We start from the raw sequence: 19,241 nt of genomic DNA, 5'->3' as shown, positions 1-19,241 counted from the left end.
AGAGATCTTTTCAGACATTTTCTTTAAACCCCTCCTCCCATATCAAGGACCAGCCCCTGCTTAGGCTGGCATCTCTACGAGTCGGTCACACCTAAGTCTACCACTAAACTTGTAGCACTTGCCAAGACAACAGGCCAAGAGTATGGAGGTACAAAATGACCAAAGTAGGCCTTAAACGTGACCATCTTCCTCATCATGGTATCAGGTTGTGTCTATAGCTCTAACGTGAAAAAAGAGCTTGAGGGAGCTTTTTGTGTTGCTTAGACAAACCATTCAGATCTCATCTATTATTTGAGCACATGTAAAATACCAAAGCCCTGATCTCAGCTGGGCAACACAAACAGAAATGTCCATACTGACCATTGGGTTAGTAGCAACATCAACTCCTGAATCTATCAACTCATCATTCAGTCACAAAGAGTCAGCTCAGTGATCCTGTGGATAATCACCATAACACTTCTTTATAAAGTAAGCACATACTAAATAGGGGATCCAATACAGCACTCACCACATAATACTCTTTGAATGTCTAATTAGTCTTCTATCGACAATAAACCTGTACATTAAAGCAAATCTATATTCTGTGCCTTGCGGGGGGGGGGGGGGGGGATTTCCTATTGTAAAGGCACAACTAAAAGATTGGAAATCCCTACTAAATGAAGTGAAATCCACTCCTAAACTGTTGACCCCAGGAAAGTACCCCTCTTACAAAATAAGACTTTTCTTTGACTACTTTCACAATGAGGCGCTTTACAAGCGCTAAAAATAGTGCCTGCATAGCGCCTGTAAAGAGCCTCTCCCATCTCTTCAGTGTGAAAGCCCGAGTGCTTTCACACTGGAGTGGTGCGCTTGCAGGACTGTCAAAAAAGTCCTGCAAGCCGCATCTTTGCAATGCTGTAGGAGCAGTGTATTCACTGCTCCCAAAATGCCCCTGCCCATTAAAAACAATGGGGAAACGTTTTTAACCCTTTTTTTGGCCATTAGCGGGGGTTAAAACCACCCTGTTAGTGGCCAAATAGCGCCGCTGAAACAGCGGTAAAGTGGCACCAAAAATAGTGCCGCTTTACCATCGGCGCCCACTTCAGTGTGATAGTAGCCACTGACTTCTGTCCTGGTGACAAACTGAAATTTTGGATTTCTCAGCACTTTCAAGACTACTGACAATGGTCATCAGGACAAAGAGGATAAAGGAACATCTAATATACCCAAAACTGTTTTTATTAACATTTTGGATAGAGTGGGGAAAGGTTAGACCCTTATCAGATTTCGCTGCTATGTAGGGCTCAGTTAGGGAACTTTTCTCTCTCACTTCCTGTTCTGGGGACAACATTTTATCAGACAGAAGTGAGGAAACATTGCCAGAAGGCAGGCTTTTATTGCAAATACGACCCTGTGGGAGAGATTTACTAAAACTAGACAGTGCAAAATCTGGTGCAGCTGTGCATAGTAACCAGCTTCTAACTTTGCCTTGTTCAATTAAACTTTGGCAAAAAAAAAAAAAAAACCTGGAAGAGGATTGGTTCCTATGCAGAGCTGCACCAGGATTTTGCACTCTCCATTTTTAGTAAATAATCTCCACTATGTCTCACCTGCAAACAAAAGCCAGTTTTTCTAAATATAAACTGGGCAGTGCATGCATAGCTCCGTGGACATTTTCAGCATGTCTTGTGCCAGGATGATCTAACTCCTGCACACATGCATAATCCAAAAAGCAATCAAGATGTCCAAAGACACTGAACCTGGGCAAAGATGGAAGCAATGGCAAAGCATCTCACATCACAATAGAGCTGGTAAGTATAGTGGAGCTTGGATTCATTCTACAGAGGTTTTTGAAAGTACTGACTGTATATGAGTTGATGGTAGCGTTTAGTTCCTCTTTAAGGTCAACCCTTATAAGTAAAATGGTCGATAACCTACTTTAGAAGTTCAGAGCTTGTCAACCTAGAAGCCGTTTTAAAAAGCCAACAAACATCATTTATTGGGACAGCAGAAGAGTAGTCTGAGAACAGTAAGGCTAGAGGATTCCGGACAACCTGGTTCCCGGGATTTGTCCAGCCCAACCATCAACAAATACATATAGGCATGTGTTCAATCATCGTCCATATATTATACTGTAGAAGTGTGCCGGTGGTTTCCAACATAATAAGAACACATCACTAAAATGTATTCTAAGATGAAATTACAAAAAAAACTCAAACTTTTTTTACCCTGCTGGACATTCTGGTTGCTTCATTTCTTCACACTCATCATCCGCCCAACGAGTTCCAGCTAGGAAGGCAAAGGAACATTATCAAGTTCAATATATTACGGGAATAAATATAGTGAAATCTTTTATGGAATAATGTAGTGCTTTAAACTAACACATTTTTGTCAAACATATATATCCCCCTCCTTTTGTAGCTACCATATATGTTACAATTAAAATTTTAGTCAATGAAAATGATGTCATTTAAAGAGAAGCCTATGATTGCCAAAAGATCTTAGAAGCAATCACAGGTTCCAGAATTTGTCATGGAGACCAGCAAGCAGCTCCAAATGCAAATGCATACATACAAAAGTTTCCCTACCGTGCTTTGCTGTGTGGTTATTTTTTGGCGCCGTCTGCTGGGGGGGGGGGGGTACTGTGTGCTCTTCTTTCCCCCCGGGGACGCCTTTGGTTCTGGATGCAGAGACAGGTGACAAAAACCCCCTTCTTTCTCCCCCTCCACCCCTGACCTGCTACAGCAGTCCCTGGGATTAACAACACCCGGATGCCCCAGATGTTTGTTTTTTTCACTGTTTTTAATGCAACACCTACACGGATGCAGCAAACTATTATGCTTCCCGGCAATACTTTACGGTTAAATTTTTTTTGTGACCAACATTGTGGTTAACATATTTATGCATCTTTTTTTCTTGTACTTTGTTCGCATACATGTCTTTGATATTTTGCATATTTCTTGATCAAATGCTCATGAAATATTCCCTTATTTGAAGACATATTTATACCGTGCTGTTCCCAATCAGTACCCCTGAAGAAGAGTGATTCACTCGAAACACATCGGGTCCTTTTCCGTATATGTAGTTCACATGTGTTTTGGTTTTTAAGATTGTTATTGCCTCATACTGTATTGCTTTTGAGTTCATGTACACTGCATCCTATGTATTACTTGTCTGTATATACACTTTTATGTATATGTGTATTCCCTACGGAAATTTGTTTTCTCATATAATCACCTTAAATAAAATCAAAAACGCATCTAAACCCCAACTAGTCTTTTTTCCCCACTAAAAGTCCCATCTAAGAGGAACATTTTTAAAACGTTACTGTCTATTTACTAGGGATGTGGGAAAACCCTACTATTTAGACCCACTGGATACCAACCCCCCCCCTTTTTTTTTTTTTTTTACACACAAAAGTTGGGGCAAGTATAAAGGGGAATCTAGAAATATAGGTTAAGGAAAAGCTCCTGCTACTGAAGGAACCCAAGAAAAATGCTAAAGCATGGAATCAAACCTAGCACAAGAAAATCACCACATGTCATCACATAGAAATAAGCTACTTGAAACAGTGAATATTAGATAAACTTGGTTACAAAGCCACAGCAAAAAAAAGATATCTTATCATTTTGTATTTCTTCAGAAGACAAAATGAGTCGTGGTGACAGAAGACAGCTACTAACCTTTGCATGTTATTTGATAGTCCGTACAGCAGTCTCCTTTGGTCAGGCAATCATCAGAGCACTGGCACGAACTGTCCTCATTTCGGGCCTCTCCGCACCTCTCCTTGCAGCTCCATCCTCGACCTGAAATAAATATAGGAATGATTCAGGGCTTACCTGTGATGAACAAAAATGTCAGAGAGGGCCTCATATTATGATCACCCTGAAAAAATACAACATATTACAGCTTGAAGGGTTATTCTGTCTGTAAAAAATACCTTCACATGTGCCGCTCACAAAAGAGGTTTAAAGTTAAAAACTGCATCAGCTATGTTTTTTTGGGGTTTATTATGGTGTACTTTATTTGAGAGCGCAGGAGTGTTTTGTATTTTATTCCATCTGTACTCTGGAAAATCCTGCAGTCTGTGTACAGCCCTGGTGCCCAAAATGTAGCCCAGGGCACACGTGACCCTTTAACTCTAATGCCCCCGAACACACAGTTGGACATTGTGTATGCAAGACAAGTTTGGGCCAAAATCGTCAAAGTCGCACAAAGTTGTCGGAAAATCCAATCGTTCAGAACGAGGCGATGTATATCACGTGCGACGGGACTATAAACGGGCCAGTAGCCAATAGCTTTTGTCTCATAATTTATTCTGAGCATGCGTGGCACTTTGTGTGTTGGATTTGTCTACACACGATCGGAATTTAAACGATTGTATTTTGTTGGTCGGAAAATTTTAGATCCGGCTCGCAAACTTTGTATGTCAGAAATTCAGACGGAAAAAGTCCAATGGAGCCCACACATGATTGGAATGTCCGACAACATAATCCGATCGCACATTTTCTGTCCGACCGTGTGTACAGGGCATTATTGTGCATCCCTCAAGAAACCCTGCATAATCAGGGTTTTTTTGTTTTTATTTTTTATCAAGGGGCTTATTGAGGTTATCGAAGGAAAAATATTCTTTGGACTGACTTCTAGTAATTAAAAGTGGTTGTAAAGCCTTAAGGTTTTTTTTACCCTAATGCATTCTATGCATTAAGGTGAAAAGCATTCTATGTTGTAGCAATGTGCACAAGCTCCAACCGCTGTTGCTCTCCTTATTGGACAAATTGATAGCGATCAATCAAAAGCTGTGATATGGGAGCATGGCAGAGTCCCAACGTAGTGTCAATAAACACAGCATTGGTGCTCGTGAGCAAGCCCGCACGGATGCCCCCAGGGAAAGCAGCTTTCCATGGGAGGCACCTGATGAAGAGGAGGAGCCAGGAGCGCTGGCAGGGGACCCCAGAAGAGGAGGCTAGTAGCTGCTCTGTGCAGTGGTTTTGCGCAGAGCAGGTAAGTATAGACATGTTTGTTGTTTTTATTTTTAAAACATTGAAGGTTTACAATCACTTTAAATGTTTTTTTTTTCCCAACGTAGCCTAACTTTTTATGGTGCTGTCCATCCCTTTTCTCTCTTCCCCCCCCCCCCCCCATCAGATTTTTTAAGAAAATGATCAAACGTGAGAAACATTAATTTTTAAGGGGGCTGTATAGACCACAAAATATGGAAGCATAGATTTGTAGCAGTCTCACGTAACAGGTCTCCAGTATGTCTCCTAAAGAATGTTTACCATCTCCCATACCAGGCTTACAGTCTTTGACATCTCCTGTTGTATACCTGCAGTCTGATTATTTTTTTAGTGTGTTCATAGCATTAAACTCACTGATTACATGCAGCCCTTTGGTGATGTCAGGGGCCGCATTTGAAGCCTTCTAGAGCAAGCAAACCTGGCCATACACTGTTGGATTTTCATTCAAACTTTTGTATGGAAACTCAGAAAAATTGTTCTGCACAATACAGGAGGCACCTTATTCAGCGTACACACAAATACAGATGCATCAAAGATCTTTTTTTGGCAAAATGATGTTGATAGGGGAATCGCTCCTGCTGCGTTATTGTATTCTGACAGCGGGAGATTTCCCAGCCGTCAGAATACAATGATCACTGCTGGTTATACTTAGGTCAATTAATAGATCAACTAGGTACATCTAGCCTGCCCATAGATTATAGTGCCTGCTGAATCAGCCGCACTTCAAAATTGGTCTATGGCCGGCTTTGTATACGGCTGAAGCCCGCTTCCTAAATTCCACCTGGAGCTGCTTTAAAATGGAATTGCGACAATATAAAATCGGCCGAGGGATTCGTGGACATTGCTGGATAGAGATGGGGCTTGGGTAAGTATTATAGGATGCTGGGGTGGCTGCTGCACACAAAAGCCTTTTTATATTTATGCATGAAGAAAAAAAAACTTCTGCCTTTACAACTTCTTTAAGGTTTTTCACCTTAATGCATTCTATGCATTCTTCCGTGCTGGATAATCCCCCAGCTCTCCCTTATAACTTACCTGAGCCGATCCAGCGATGTTTACGAGAGCAGCGGCTCTCACCACTGTCTCCCTCCTCCCTGGGCATATTGATATGAGGGGCAGAGCATATGAGGGGCAGAGCCGACCGCTCTGTGTCAATAGACGCAGACAGGGCAGCTCGCTAGTCAGCATGCATCATGCCCCCATGAAAAGCCAATTTCCATGAAGTCACTTTCTGAAGAAGAGGAGCCTGTAGCGCCGAGGACCCCAGAAGAAGAGGATCAGGACTGCTCTGTGCAAATCCAGTTCACAGGGCAGGCAAGTATATAAAATTTTTGTAATTTTAATAAAATAAAATTAAGCTTTGAATTAAGGTTTTTGTGACTGGATTGCAAATGGAAGCATTACCTACTCTACCCAAAGCACCAAACGTTTTAATAGAAAATCACAAATAGGCCCATTCTGTGCATATGAAATGCAGAAATATCCAAATTAGATTTGAGGACTGTGTCGGCGTACACCTCATTTCAAAACTACATACAGCTAATGGGCAAAGAACTTGGGGAATAAGGTAAAGCGTATAAAAACCAAATTGTGCTGCAGAAAGCATGACTACAGAAAGCATAAGTGGCTAAGCCGCAAGTAAGTTTAGCAAGGTCTGTCCTAACAGTTCCCCTTATGTCCTATTAGCCATTTACACATGCCCCAACAAAACGAATACTGTTTGATTTAGAACATGTTAGCATCGTGCCCTGTTCACTGTTAAAACGTCATAAAAAGTGACATTCATTGAGACTAACGTGTATTTATTAAGTGGTTTCTTTAATTAGAGAGAGTGGCAAACTAGACCAGATTATATTCAACCAATTCCCACATTCAGAATGTCAAAACCACACTTATACCTGGCATAAATTAACTCCTTTCTGTCCCAACGTCTTTGTGCAATGTTGTTTTCATGAAATCTGATGGTTTTTGGAACAGATTGTATAAAACTACTGAATAAAATATCACGTAATACAGTCGGGTCGACCAGCCTTTTTAAAATTTACCAAAAAGGAAATTAATCCCAACCGAAGGCTATTTACAACAGCTGTTGGTAGAAACTGTGCCCCAAAGTAAAATTGTAGAACCACCCATTTTGAAATGCGATTAAAAATTACCCATTTTGATCTAAGGCTAGCTATGATTTTCCAAGGGCTCCTTCACACGGGCAGTAGAGCAATGGTTGCCAGGCATTTCAAGAGGCAATCCTGCTACCTCCAGAACCTCCCTTTTTTTTTTTTAATTCCAAGGATTAGAATACTGCACCATAAGCCAAGCATTTGGCTCACCATTGAGTGCATTTGACAGGCAGTGTGTGTAGGCAGGTTAAAATGTGTTAGTTCTAGTGAGTTAGCAGCTGGTCCAGGTCAGGGGAAAGGGTTAACTGTTGTAAGCTCAGTTCCCGGGCTTTTTGGTTACATGCCCACATGTGCTATAAAGGGGGAGAGCTAAGGTCTAAGAGCCTTTGGTAGCCGATTTGGTTAGTTCTGTTCCTGCTCACGATTGGAGGTACTGGAACTGCTGATCCTTGGTCTGCTGAGGACACCTGGACCTTTAGAGACATCCAAGACATGGAGAATACTAAGATGGACTCTCACCACAGGGAGTTACATCTGGGCAGCCACAGTCTCCATTCACATATATGAAATTGGATGCGATTTGAACTGAATTTGATTTGCATAACATGTGAACTCAATGCTGGCAATTCATGCAAGTGCGGGGCAGCCGCAATGTGGTTTTAAAGAGTCCTGTGCATTTTTCAGTCCAGTTCAGGTGCGATTTCAGTTATAAATACATACCTGAACTGATGAACAGGGCCGCACCGGACACCGTTGAAACTGTGACCGTACATATGTGAATGGAACCTAACCACTCTTAGTCTGGTTTGAAGTTATTCAAAAGGGGTGTATGTTGATTCTAGCATACCTAGAAGAACTAGGATCCGTTACGCATAAAGGGGTATGAAGTAACACCACTACAATGGGTTAACTCAGCAAGACAAGGAGAAGGAGTGTAGTTGCCAAGTACAAGTGCAAAACAGAAAGCAACCAGCTGTTAGCCATGGTAACTGGTAAGATGATAGGTCCTCCAGTAGCGGAGGGGGGGGGGGAATTGATGTCCAACTCCCTCCCTAGCAGCCGGTATCCATTCCCGTATTGCAGAGATCTATGGCCTGGTCACGAGGTATGGGAAGTAAAAGGGTCAATGAGTGCACACACAAGGTCTGCGCTATGTTCACAGTGGGACCCCATTCTGTTACTGGGTGGGAGGTAACAGAAGTATGCTGGACTGGGGGAGCAGGTGCATGCTCAGCATGTCTCTTATACAACATACAAGTTAGTGGCCGCAGTCCCCTCCTAGCCCCAGGCATTGATGTACCGCCCACAAGTGCCATCTGTCAAACTGTTAAATTGCTGCAGAAGCAAATCATCTTGACCATAGTCCTTGTCTGGTTGCAATGGTAGAATTTTAGCTGGGTGGTTAGAGGGGGCAGGAAAAACTGCAGCTGAATCACTGAACCAAAACTGCAGTGCTTATCCTCATGACACGTCACAGGAAGCACCGTCATGGCTAACAGAGGACAGAATTAGAATTAGACTTGGGAAACTTAAGCCAATGTAGCACCAATATTTAAAAAAGGAGGCCCAAAAAACATCCCTGGGAATTACAGACCAGTTAGCTCAACATCAATAGTATGCAAGCTCTTGGAGGGGATAAGGTACTACATACAAGATTTTAGTAAGGAAAACTGTATTATTAGCAGTAATCAGCATGGATTCATGAAGAATCGTTCCAATCTATTAATACTAATACAAAGAATTACCGCTCTAAGGTAATGACTTCTCCCAAAACAGCTGTCTCCACAATCCCACAGGGTGCTGGCTCTGTTTGCAACAGGAACTGAAGTAGAAAAGATGTAGCTGGATAGCCGCACTCCGAATTATTCCACTTTATTTCAAAAATGTAATTAAAATCATAGCATCTAGGCTGGTAAACAGACTAACTGCAGAGCGGCTGTGCAGTTAGTCTGTTTACCAGCCTAGATGCTATGATTTTAATTACATTTTTGAAATAAAGTGGAATAATTCGGAGTGCGGCTATCCAGCTACATCTTTTCTACTTCAATCTATTAATACTCTGTGAGGAAGTGAGTTGCCATCTAGATTAAGGAAGGCCCATAGACGTGGTGTATCTGGATTATGTAAAAGCATTTGACACAGTTCCCCATCAGTGTTTACTGTACAAAATAAGGTCTATTGGCATGGACCATAGGGTGAGTACATGGATTGAAAACTGGCTACAAGGGAGAGTTCAGAGGGTGGCAATAAATGGGGAATACTAGGAATGGTCAGGGGTGGGTAGTGGGGTCCTCAAGGGTTCTTTGCTGGGACAAATCCATTGAATTTATTCATAAACGACCTGGAGGATGGGGTAAACAGTTCAATCTCTGTATTTGCCCTGCTTAGCTTAGTATTATCCGCAATAACTTCTTTGTGGGATGTGGAAACCTTGCAAGAAGAACTGAACAAATTAATGGGGTGGGCAACTACATGGCAAATGAGGTTTAATGTAGAAAAATGTAAAATAATGCGTTTGGGTGGCAAAATATGAATGCAATCTATACACTACGGGGACAACCCCTGGGGCAATCTAAGATAGAAAAAGGACCTGGGGGTCCTAGTAGATCCAATGCCAAGCTGCTGCTAGCAAAGCAAACAGAATATTGCAATGCATTAAAAAAGGGATTAACTCCAGGAATAAAGCGATAATTCTCCCGCTCTACAAGACTCTGGTCCGGCCACACCTAGAGTATGCTGTCCAGTTCTGGGCACCAGTCCTCATGATGGATGTACTAGAAATGGAGCGAGTACAAAGAAGGGCAACAAAGCTAAGAGTCTGGAGGATATTAGTTATGAGGAAAGGTTACGAGCACTGAACTTATTCTCTCTGGAGAACAGATGCTTGAGAGGGGATATGATTTAAATTTACAAATACCGTACTGGTGGTGACCCCACAAACAGGGATAAAACTTTTTCGCAGAAGGGAGTTTAACAAGACACATGGCCACTTATTAAAATGAGAAGAAATGAGGTTTAACCATAAACTATGTAGAGGGTTCTTTTTCTTTAAGAGCCGCCAGGATGTGGAATTCCCTTCCACAGGCGGTGGTCTCAGCAGGGAACATCGATAGTTTCAAAAAAAATATTAGGTAAGCACCTGAACGACCAAAATATACAAGGTAATACTGACATAATCGCACACACTTGGACCTTTTTCAACCTTACCTACTATGTAACTTAGTTTTTACTGCCCTTTGGGCGCCCAACCGAGCAAGCCCCAATACTGTAAAAAATTAAAATGGCTCATCTTGGTAGCCACGGTAGCTGGAGGAGCTTAGCACAATTCAGGTGTACAGAACATCCCCGTAATGTCATTTGCTGCTCGTCTGATTGCTTTTCCCAGACTTTTTTTTTTCTTAGAACACTGGAGCTGATCATGTGACTACAGCATGCAGAACCTCTTAGTCCAGGAAGAAGGAAAAGACTGGATATGAGTTATATGTTTTTATCAAACAGCAGAAGCTAAGAGTGCAATTAGATTGACAGAATATTCGGACTGACATGAAGAGGATTGCTATTTCTACTTAGCACAATAGGAGTAATATTTTAAGAGTGTAAATATGGGCCTATGCCTGTATAAGAAGAGGAAAGAAGAAGAAAGAATTGGAATGAAGAAGAATATGTACAGCAAGATTTCACAAAGCATTTGCAACGCATTCAACTAGTTTCAAGCAGCTTTGAGCTTGAAGGCTTTCAGCCCCAGTTTGGGGGGATTAAAACAACCATCACTAGATACCCCCCCCCCCCATTCAAACAATACCATACCTGTTAAACAACCGTGTCAATACTAATTTTTCCTGTTGTAATGCCAAAATGTCTATCTGATCCAGGGAAACCTTCTGCTGGAGTCCACAGGGAAAAATCGACACTTCCAGGAGTGTCAATTTCCTAGGCCCCCCACCGGTATCAACTGCTGACTTCAAGGTCACTGATGTCCCCAGTTAAGATTAGAGGGAGAAACCAGGGAGAACTGCAAGGAAACCAAAGATTAACACTTCAAGAAGCGTTTGCTTCCTGGTGGACTACAGCAGAAGATTTTTAGGATCAGAGCAGCTTCCATCAGCACAAGCAGCAGGAGAGGGGTGCATTTACAATGTCTTTTTACTAGTATGGCTTTATTTAAAAAAAATAAAAAAAATAAAAATAAAAAAAGGTAGAACTACAGTACATACAAAACTTTATTTTTATTTTGGATAGAGTAAGGGAGGGTTATAACCCATCAGATGTTTTGCCATCTGTATCCAATTGCAGAGATATTCCTTCACTTCCTGTCCCATAGCCAAAACAGGAAGAGAGAGGAAATTGCTGAAAATTAAAGGAATCCCTTGGGGACCCCCAGGTCACCAGAACTAGTGTCCCTGTTGTAAGATTTCCTCTCTATTACTTTTCTGGGGACAACACAAAAAACTCCTGCTCATGTGAGAGTGAGATCATCCCACATTGGCCAATCAAGACGGCTAAAGACCAGCACCCAGATAAAACCAAGGGGGGGGGTGCCAGCAATGGATCTCACAGGGTCCATACTGCTGAAGAAGCTTTAAGCCATGTTAACTTGACGAAAGCCTGCTAAATCCTGTTAGAAACTTGTTTGCAATGACCGTTGGACCTTAGTTTAAAGTGGAACTTCATCCAAAAGGAGAATTTCTGCTTGTTTGCTCCCTCCCCCCACCATCTCATAACATTTGGTTTTGACAGATATCCACTTCCACCTGGATCGCCCACAGGTTTGGGACAGATCACAGGTTACAGAAGACTGCAGGACCATTCACAAAGCGCAGCACGGCTTGCACGTGTGCAGTGGAAGGCCTGCTGTGAACAAGGTTTTTACAGCTGGTTTCGATGTTAAGATGCTGGATCTAAAGCCTAGTGCAGAATCGGCTAAGTTGAGGACAGCGCTGGACCCGTGGACAGATAAGTGTCTTTATATAAAAAAAGTCAGCAGTTACAAAATTTGTAGCTGCTGTCTCTATTTGGGAGGAGACTGAAGCTCCTCTTTAAAGTCCATTTTTGACATTTATTTGCTGAAACTGAACTTTACTTTCAAGGCTTCATCAAAGCTCATCAAAACTTGCTAAAGGTTCACAAGTACTTTGTGAAAACTTGCTCTTTAACATACTGAAGCTCATATGCACAAGACCTAACAGAACAATGGCCTGAAATATAAAATGTTATAATTAATTTGAATCTGCCTGGCAATGGAATTTAACACTGACAGAAAAAAAAAACGTTAGCTTGGCATAATCCAAAATATATGAAGACCCACCAAATAATCAAAAATCACAGTCATTTTTACATTCACGCAAACACAATATAATAAGCATGTCTGGAAAAATAAGGCAATAAAATAATTTTCTACATATTACTTGTGTCAAACCTGGTGCAGAGGCCGACTTAGAATCTGGGTTGGCCAGAGAATCATCTGGTAGGAGCCATGTCCAATCCAATACTGCGAAACAGGAAAGCAGAAAGGGGAAAAAAGTGAGAATTAAAAAGGGGAAAAGAGAAACAAAAACCAGAGAAGGATAGGATGAGGAAAATGGAAAATGCAGGAAAGGGTGGAGAGAAGAGCAAATCAATGGACGAAGCAAGGTTGTTCTGTACCTCTGTTGACCAAAAATATAACTCTTTCCTTTCCATGGCTATACTGCCTCCAAGGTTAGGATTCCACCACTGTTCAGTGCAGTAGAGTGATACCTAGCCTGGGCTTGCAGAATCTAAAGCCAAACAAGGATCTACAAATCCAAAACAACTGAGGCCGTTTGCCATTTCTAAGAGTTCCTCCACATACAACGCAAGGCATAGAGAATAGACAGCACCAGGAATATAAAGATCCCCAACCCAAGAGGAAACAGTCATTTATTTTGAAAGTGGTGCATCTGGTAATGTGTAACCAAAAACAAGAATGTGTTCTAGGCAATAAAACATTGTGTGTATTAGTTTGTAAAGAAACCCAACATCATTCAGGAACCAATAAATCACCTTCCCACTTTCATATGACAATACAAGGTGTAAAGGTCATAATTTCAGGAGTCTTTTAAACACAAAGTATCAGGCATTATATACAATTGCACTAATGAGACAACATTGCCACATACCTGTCTTAAGGCAATGCTGATCAAAGTCTTGGCAACAGCTGTTGTAACTCTTACACAGGTTGTCACAGCGGCATGCAGGGGCATCGGCCTCTTGTAGTTCAAAACATCTGCCCTTACACGACCCAGAAGTGCTGATCCAAGGGGAATCTGCTAGAACTAGAACATAGATAGTTGTTACACACACAAGCTGCATTGTGTATTATTATACAGAATTTATATGGCACAGATAGTTTACGTAGCACTTTACAATATAAAGGGCAGACAGTACAATTACAATACAGTTTAATACAGGAGGAATCAGAGAGCATTACTCGTTAGAGCTTACAATCTAAGAGGAAGTTTCAAGAAATACAAAGGTAATAGCTGTAGGGGATGCCCTGTGCAAGGTTTCTGCACAGAGCAGTCCCGATACTTTTCTTTTTGGTTCCCCCGCCGATGGTCCTGGCTGCTCCATCCTGTCTAGTGTCCCCATAGCAAGCATCTGGCTATGGGGGCACTCAAGTCGAGCGCGCTCGCTCTCCAGCCGCATTCCTGTGAATGGACATTGGCTCTGCCCCACCCCCTGCTCTCTCCTTAATGGCTCGCTGGCTATAATTGACAGCAGTGAGAACTTCAGCACAGAAGGTTTTTCACCTTTATACATAGAATGCATTAGGGTAAAGAAAAAATGTCCACCTTTAGAACCACTTTTATGTAGCTGCAAAAGTTGTTTTCAATCTTTTTGAGATAGGTAGATTTAAAGACTACCTGGGAACAGTGCCACTTCCTGTCATAAAATTACAACTGTCTCTCAATTATGCTCCTGCGTCGTTACCCTGTCATGTGGGCATCTGGTGCAGACTACAAGCAGCCATGCTGACACGCATGGCTCATCATTGTCTCTATCATTAAACCAGTCGAGAGCAATCCTTCGTCCAAGACTTGTTTGAGATTTCCCTCCCATTAGACCCTCTGTATTTCTTACTAGGGTTACCGATTCCTGGACTCTCTAGACATGCTCAGAAGCTCGCCACCTTTATTTTGTTAGCAGCTAAGAGAGCTATCCCTATACGGTGGCTATCACGTACCCCGCCCACTTTCCCCCCCAAGTCTTGCAGAACCTAGAACATATCGGCCGTATGGAAAAGCTTACAGCCATAGTCCATGACACTATGCCTCAGTTCTCTATGATTTGGGATCTGTGGTATCGCTCTAAACTATATACTGCTACTTAATATAGTTTTCTGATTTTGGACCTCCTACGCTGAGTTTAAGGCTCAAATTGAACGTTCACACTGTTCCATGCCCTTCTAAAGGAATGAAGTTTCCACATTTCCTGCTCACTGTCCTATGCCTATTTGATTGGGACGATTGCTGTTTTGTACCACAAATAATTGTTAATTTATGTGAGGATATACTGAATGTGCTGAAATATCCTGCCTCCCCCCCCCCCCTCCTCTTTCTTCCCTCCCCTCTCCTCCCTCCCCCCCTCTCTGTTTCTGATTTGTCTTATATGATGGACTTACTGTTTACCTGTGCATTTATGCAAACACTTTGTCATTGTTATCTTTATATTTTCAATAAAAATACAATTTAAAAAAAAAAAAAAAAAAAAAGAGTCGAGAGCATTAAGAGAACGAAAAAATGAAAAAATAGAAAATAATAAAAACACATGGCAGTTATTTATGCTATATGGCGCTTTAGCAAACAACATGCCCTCCATTTAGAGTTTGCATCAGTGATGGACAGTTATATTTTGAAAGCATGTGCTATTATTTTTTTTTAATCAAGTTATTAGATAAATACAAAAAAAAAAAAAAAAAGACGACATAGTATATACACATAAAATTAAGGCTTTCTGGTTTCCAGAACGTTGTGTACATTGTGAGCCTTATGATATGCATCTCTTTCTGCCCTTAAGGATCATTCAAACTCTAAAAACTCCTCTTGGAATGCTCTCCATCATGTGATTTATGCCCTGTCCTTTAAGCTTCATCTCCAGAGGGAATGACCTTAGCCAGCTTTGTCTAGCCGAGGAAACTTCTACCTTGGAAAACTATTTGTGTTGAGTCCCTGGACTTTCCAGGAAGTCAAGGCATCTTGATCTGCACTGTTTTGTCTTCAATGTTATCTCAAACTAACTGGGAAGTTTCCTTTCAGCAAAGAAAGCTGATCCTTCCTTTAATTACAGAAAGCTAAACAAACATTTAAAAAGCTAATTAAAGATGTTAATTGATTGTCAACCAATGCAACCAACAGAGCCATGTCACTTGAAAAGGGTCATGTCTATGGCCAGTGCTAGTTGCTCCTGACTAACTAGTTTTTAAGGGGAAAGTTGCTGATCACACTAGAATTTTCAGGAGATTATGCTTGCCTTCTCCGTTGGTTTGGGCAATTGCTTCTCCTTTGCATAAGCATTCATGGCGACACAACCATAAATCAAAAATAAGAGAAGTCTATTGAACTCTTAGATTGAGCAGGAGGTGTTATGTTTTACTGTTGTCCATTTCCCCACTGGGGAGATTCCCCTCATTTGTCCCGGGGGGGGGGGGGGGGGCAGGAAACAACAAATCAGTGCCACTGAAACAGGTGACAACTGTCTAATATGGGATTATCCCTCACTTTGGGGAGACAGTATGGGGTCGATTTACTAAAACTGGAGTGCGCAAAATCTGGTGCAGCTGTGCATGGTAGCCAATCTCAGCTTCTAACTTTTGCTTGTTCAATTAAACTTTGACAAAATTACCTGGAAGCTGATTAGTTTCTATGCAGAGCTTCACCAGATTTTTCACTCTCCAGTTTTAGTAAAGCAACCCCAATGATGTTGTATAACCAAGACATGAAGAGAAATATCCCCTACAGGAAACCAGAAGGGAAAAAACAAAACAAACAAAAAAAAACCACACATGTTCTAAGCATTCACTGCTCTTCCCAATGCCATAAAAATGTGTTTGGGGTTGATATATACTTTTAAAAGCCAGTAAATAAATGTCACGTTGGTTTGTCCAAAAGTACTAGAGAGAACAAAGACCCTACAGAGGGAGCAAGGGACTATTTGTCAGGTTTTTCTGTGGTGCCAATTAATAGTCTCTTGCTTCCTCTGGAGGGTATTTGTTCTCTTACTCGATATTGGATTTAAGGCACTCCCACCATTTCACCATGATCCTAGATATAGAAAAGTACTTTTGCACACTTCGATGGGATGCACACTCATGAACACTTATTTAACATACATCAGACTTCCTCCTGAATAATTAGCAACTGCAAACCTAATTCAGACAAAAGAGGTGTTTAATAGAATACGCCAGGCCAAATACAAGTCTTCTATGCCCTTTCCTGAGCAGATAGCTCAATACTAACATTGCAGATAAATCAATAGTCATACATGAAGTCCACAAATCCCAATGACAATTTATTGCGACATCAAGCTAAAGCTCTGTTGACACCCAAGCTTCCACAGCACATTAAAATGCACTGACAATTGCACTGTAGTGCCATTCATTCTTAATGGCACCCCAAACACACCAGCCAATGCACTTGTTTTAAAAATTGCACCACAAAAGCATGGTAATGTTTTTGAATGCATTGTGATTAAAAAAAAAAGTGTGCATACAATTAAGTGATTGTTGTATGTAAGGAAGTCCATTGAAAAAAAATGGGCTGCCCTAAACACGATGCACCAAAATGGATGTTTGTGTTTTAAAGTGCATTGGGGTAGCATGGTGAAAACACATGAATTTGTGACCCAAAGAGACAAAATTTTAGGTGCCACTCAGGTAGAGAGGTAAAGTCCAACTAGAGTGCTGTGAGTACAGGCAGGGACAGGGAGCTCATCCTAGCTCCAAGCTGCAGCAATATCAAAGGAAAAGATCCATTAGCAGTACATCATGAAGCAGACCCATGTGCATGGAGTGAGATAAGTAGCAGCCTCAGCCTGGACTCCAGCCAGGCCATGCCCCCAATGCATTTCACTCCGCGCCTTGGATCATAACTCCCATTATTAAGCTCCAAGGGGCAGAGCGAAACACATTGGGGGTGTGATCTGGCTGCAGTCCGGGCATAGGCTGCTATTCATCTCACTTCATGCCCATGGGTCTGCTTCATGATGTGCAACCTATGGATCTTTTCCTTCAGCATTGCAAAAGCACATCATTTATTATGTTTGGACAAATTGTTCCTGAAACAAAAATATGTCCAAAAAATAAAAACACAAACACACACACCACACTTCCATCACTTATCCAACAAAAGTAAGAGAACATGACTTCTGAACTCCATGAACCCAGAAAAAAATTTACCAAATCACAATACTAAGATAAAAACAAAAGGGCCACCTGGATACATTATATCTCTAATACGGGACAAGTACCTCTAGAATTTGTTTGCCTTAGTCATTCGTGCCGGAGACCCCTACAGTAATTGTTTAATATAAAAAGTTATTGGGAATGAGAACTATATGCTATAAACCTCCAGATTCTTTATGCTAATACTACTTACGATTTCAGATACAGTGTTGACTGTTTGTTTTTGTTGTTCTTGTCTTTGTTCTATTGACCGTTTGGTTTATTAGTATTCACAGAGTCTTCGATCCTTCTACGTCCCCTTCCTCTTTTCGCTCCCTCTCCCACCTCCTATACCCCTCCTTTCCTTTTTCTTATTCTAGATCACAATGGGTGCATTGTTTACAGTATTGTCTATGGTCTATGGGTACATAGTCCTGGCTTGGTACACTGGTTTAAAAGTGCACCCCCCACGCTGTTTGGGTATAAAAATGGTGGAGTTATGTTATGTTTGCAACTGTATGTATCAAAGTACCTTCTAAAACTAATGGTCCAGTGCCCCCATTTCTTGTATGCCCCCCCTTTTTTTTTCCTTTTTGTCTCCCTTTGTCTCTTATTGGTTTTATTCTTTATTGTATGCCACCCCTTCCTTATTGAAAATTAAAGATTATATTAAAAGATAAAAATGAAATATTCCGAAACTGTATCCCACTTCCCATACAATTATTTATTGTATAAAAGGCTCGGTTCACACTATGCCGGTTTCCCACCGGCTGCGTGGGGAAAGCAGCCCTTTCATTTGAACGGACTGCTGTATCTATGGGAAATGCAGGGAAAAGGTCCCTGCACCTTTTCCAAATTCCCAGCTACAGAGAAACTGCGTAGTGCTATGTAGTCTCCAGCACAGGAAAAAGTGCCGCAATTTCCAGTGCATGGGGGTGCCATTAAGAATTCATGGCAGCCCTGTGCCTCTGCTAACAGTGCCTTCTTGTTGTGGATTTAGGAAAATGTGTGAATACATGCAGTCCCGCACATAGTGTGAACCAAGGTTAAAAAGGAGAAGCACAGGTATTGGTGTGAATCGCCATTGATACGCCTATCTATTTTCAAGAACGAGGCTGTTCACCCATCAGCGTTGGTTCTCCAGAGTGTCTCCAGAGTGTCCCCAAAATGCTACAGTATATTTAGCCATTTTGGGAGGACTTGAGAAGCGGCAGGCATCCACATTATATAAAAAAGAGTTGTTTCAAGGGTAAAAGACTAGTAAGCATAGTTTTGGCTCAGAAAAAAAATAAAAATAAAAAAAATGAAGAAATCAACAGCTCCCCTAAAAAAAACCATCATCATCACCAAAGCCCCACCCTAACACCCAACATACATCAAATACGAAACACATCCCGACAACTTCAACGCTAAAAGCTGTCCATTCACTAGTAGAATTTCTAAATTTTTCATTTTAGTAATGTTAGTTTTATTTTTTTTATCACTACCGATGTCAAAAATTGACATTCCTTTTTTGACCACAGTGATGGGAAAATATCGAAGGAGCAGGATGGAATTTTTTTCCTCCAAACAGATTTCTAACAGCGAATGTGGTTTTCATTCAGGAAATGACAGTCATTCTAAAATCTAGATTTTAATGGTAAAAGAATTTGTGAAGAACTTTTAAATGACATTCGTCCAGTCAACAAAAACATACAAACATTTAAAGCGTTCTTTTGAAAATCT

At 41.3% G+C, this 19,241-nt stretch overlaps 1 protein-coding gene across 15 annotated transcripts in view; it reads right to left on the bottom strand.

Annotated features, from left to right (window-relative positions):
* Nucleotides 1-19,241, bottom strand: part of ENPP2 (ectonucleotide pyrophosphatase/phosphodiesterase 2) — a 188,903-nt gene that overhangs the window by 89,206 nt on the left and 80,456 nt on the right. For 7 of the 15 annotated variants that reach the window (XM_077493256.1, XM_077493255.1, XM_077493261.1 and 4 more), the window contains exons 3-6: nt 13,255-13,410; nt 12,534-12,605; nt 3,663-3,785; nt 2,208-2,268 (exon numbers count right to left, since the gene is read on the bottom strand). In XM_077493256.1, coding sequence (XP_077349382.1) covers nt 2,208-2,268; nt 3,663-3,785; nt 12,534-12,605; nt 13,255-13,410 — 412 coding nt within the window. Of the gene's footprint in view, nt 1-2,207; nt 2,269-3,662; nt 3,786-12,522; nt 12,606-13,254; nt 13,411-19,241 lie in introns of those variants that run through there. The other 8 variants (XM_077493258.1, XM_077493262.1, XM_077493269.1 and 5 more) reach the window with 2 other exon arrangements.

This window comes from Lithobates pipiens, unplaced genomic scaffold (assembly GCF_037356315.1).
Source record: "Lithobates pipiens isolate NorthernLeopardFrog02 unplaced genomic scaffold, aLitPip1_a1.2 Scaffold_19, whole genome shotgun sequence".
Lineage (NCBI taxonomy): Eukaryota > Metazoa > Chordata > Amphibia > Anura > Ranidae > Lithobates > Lithobates pipiens.
This window is presented reverse-complemented; position numbering and strand designations above follow the sequence as displayed.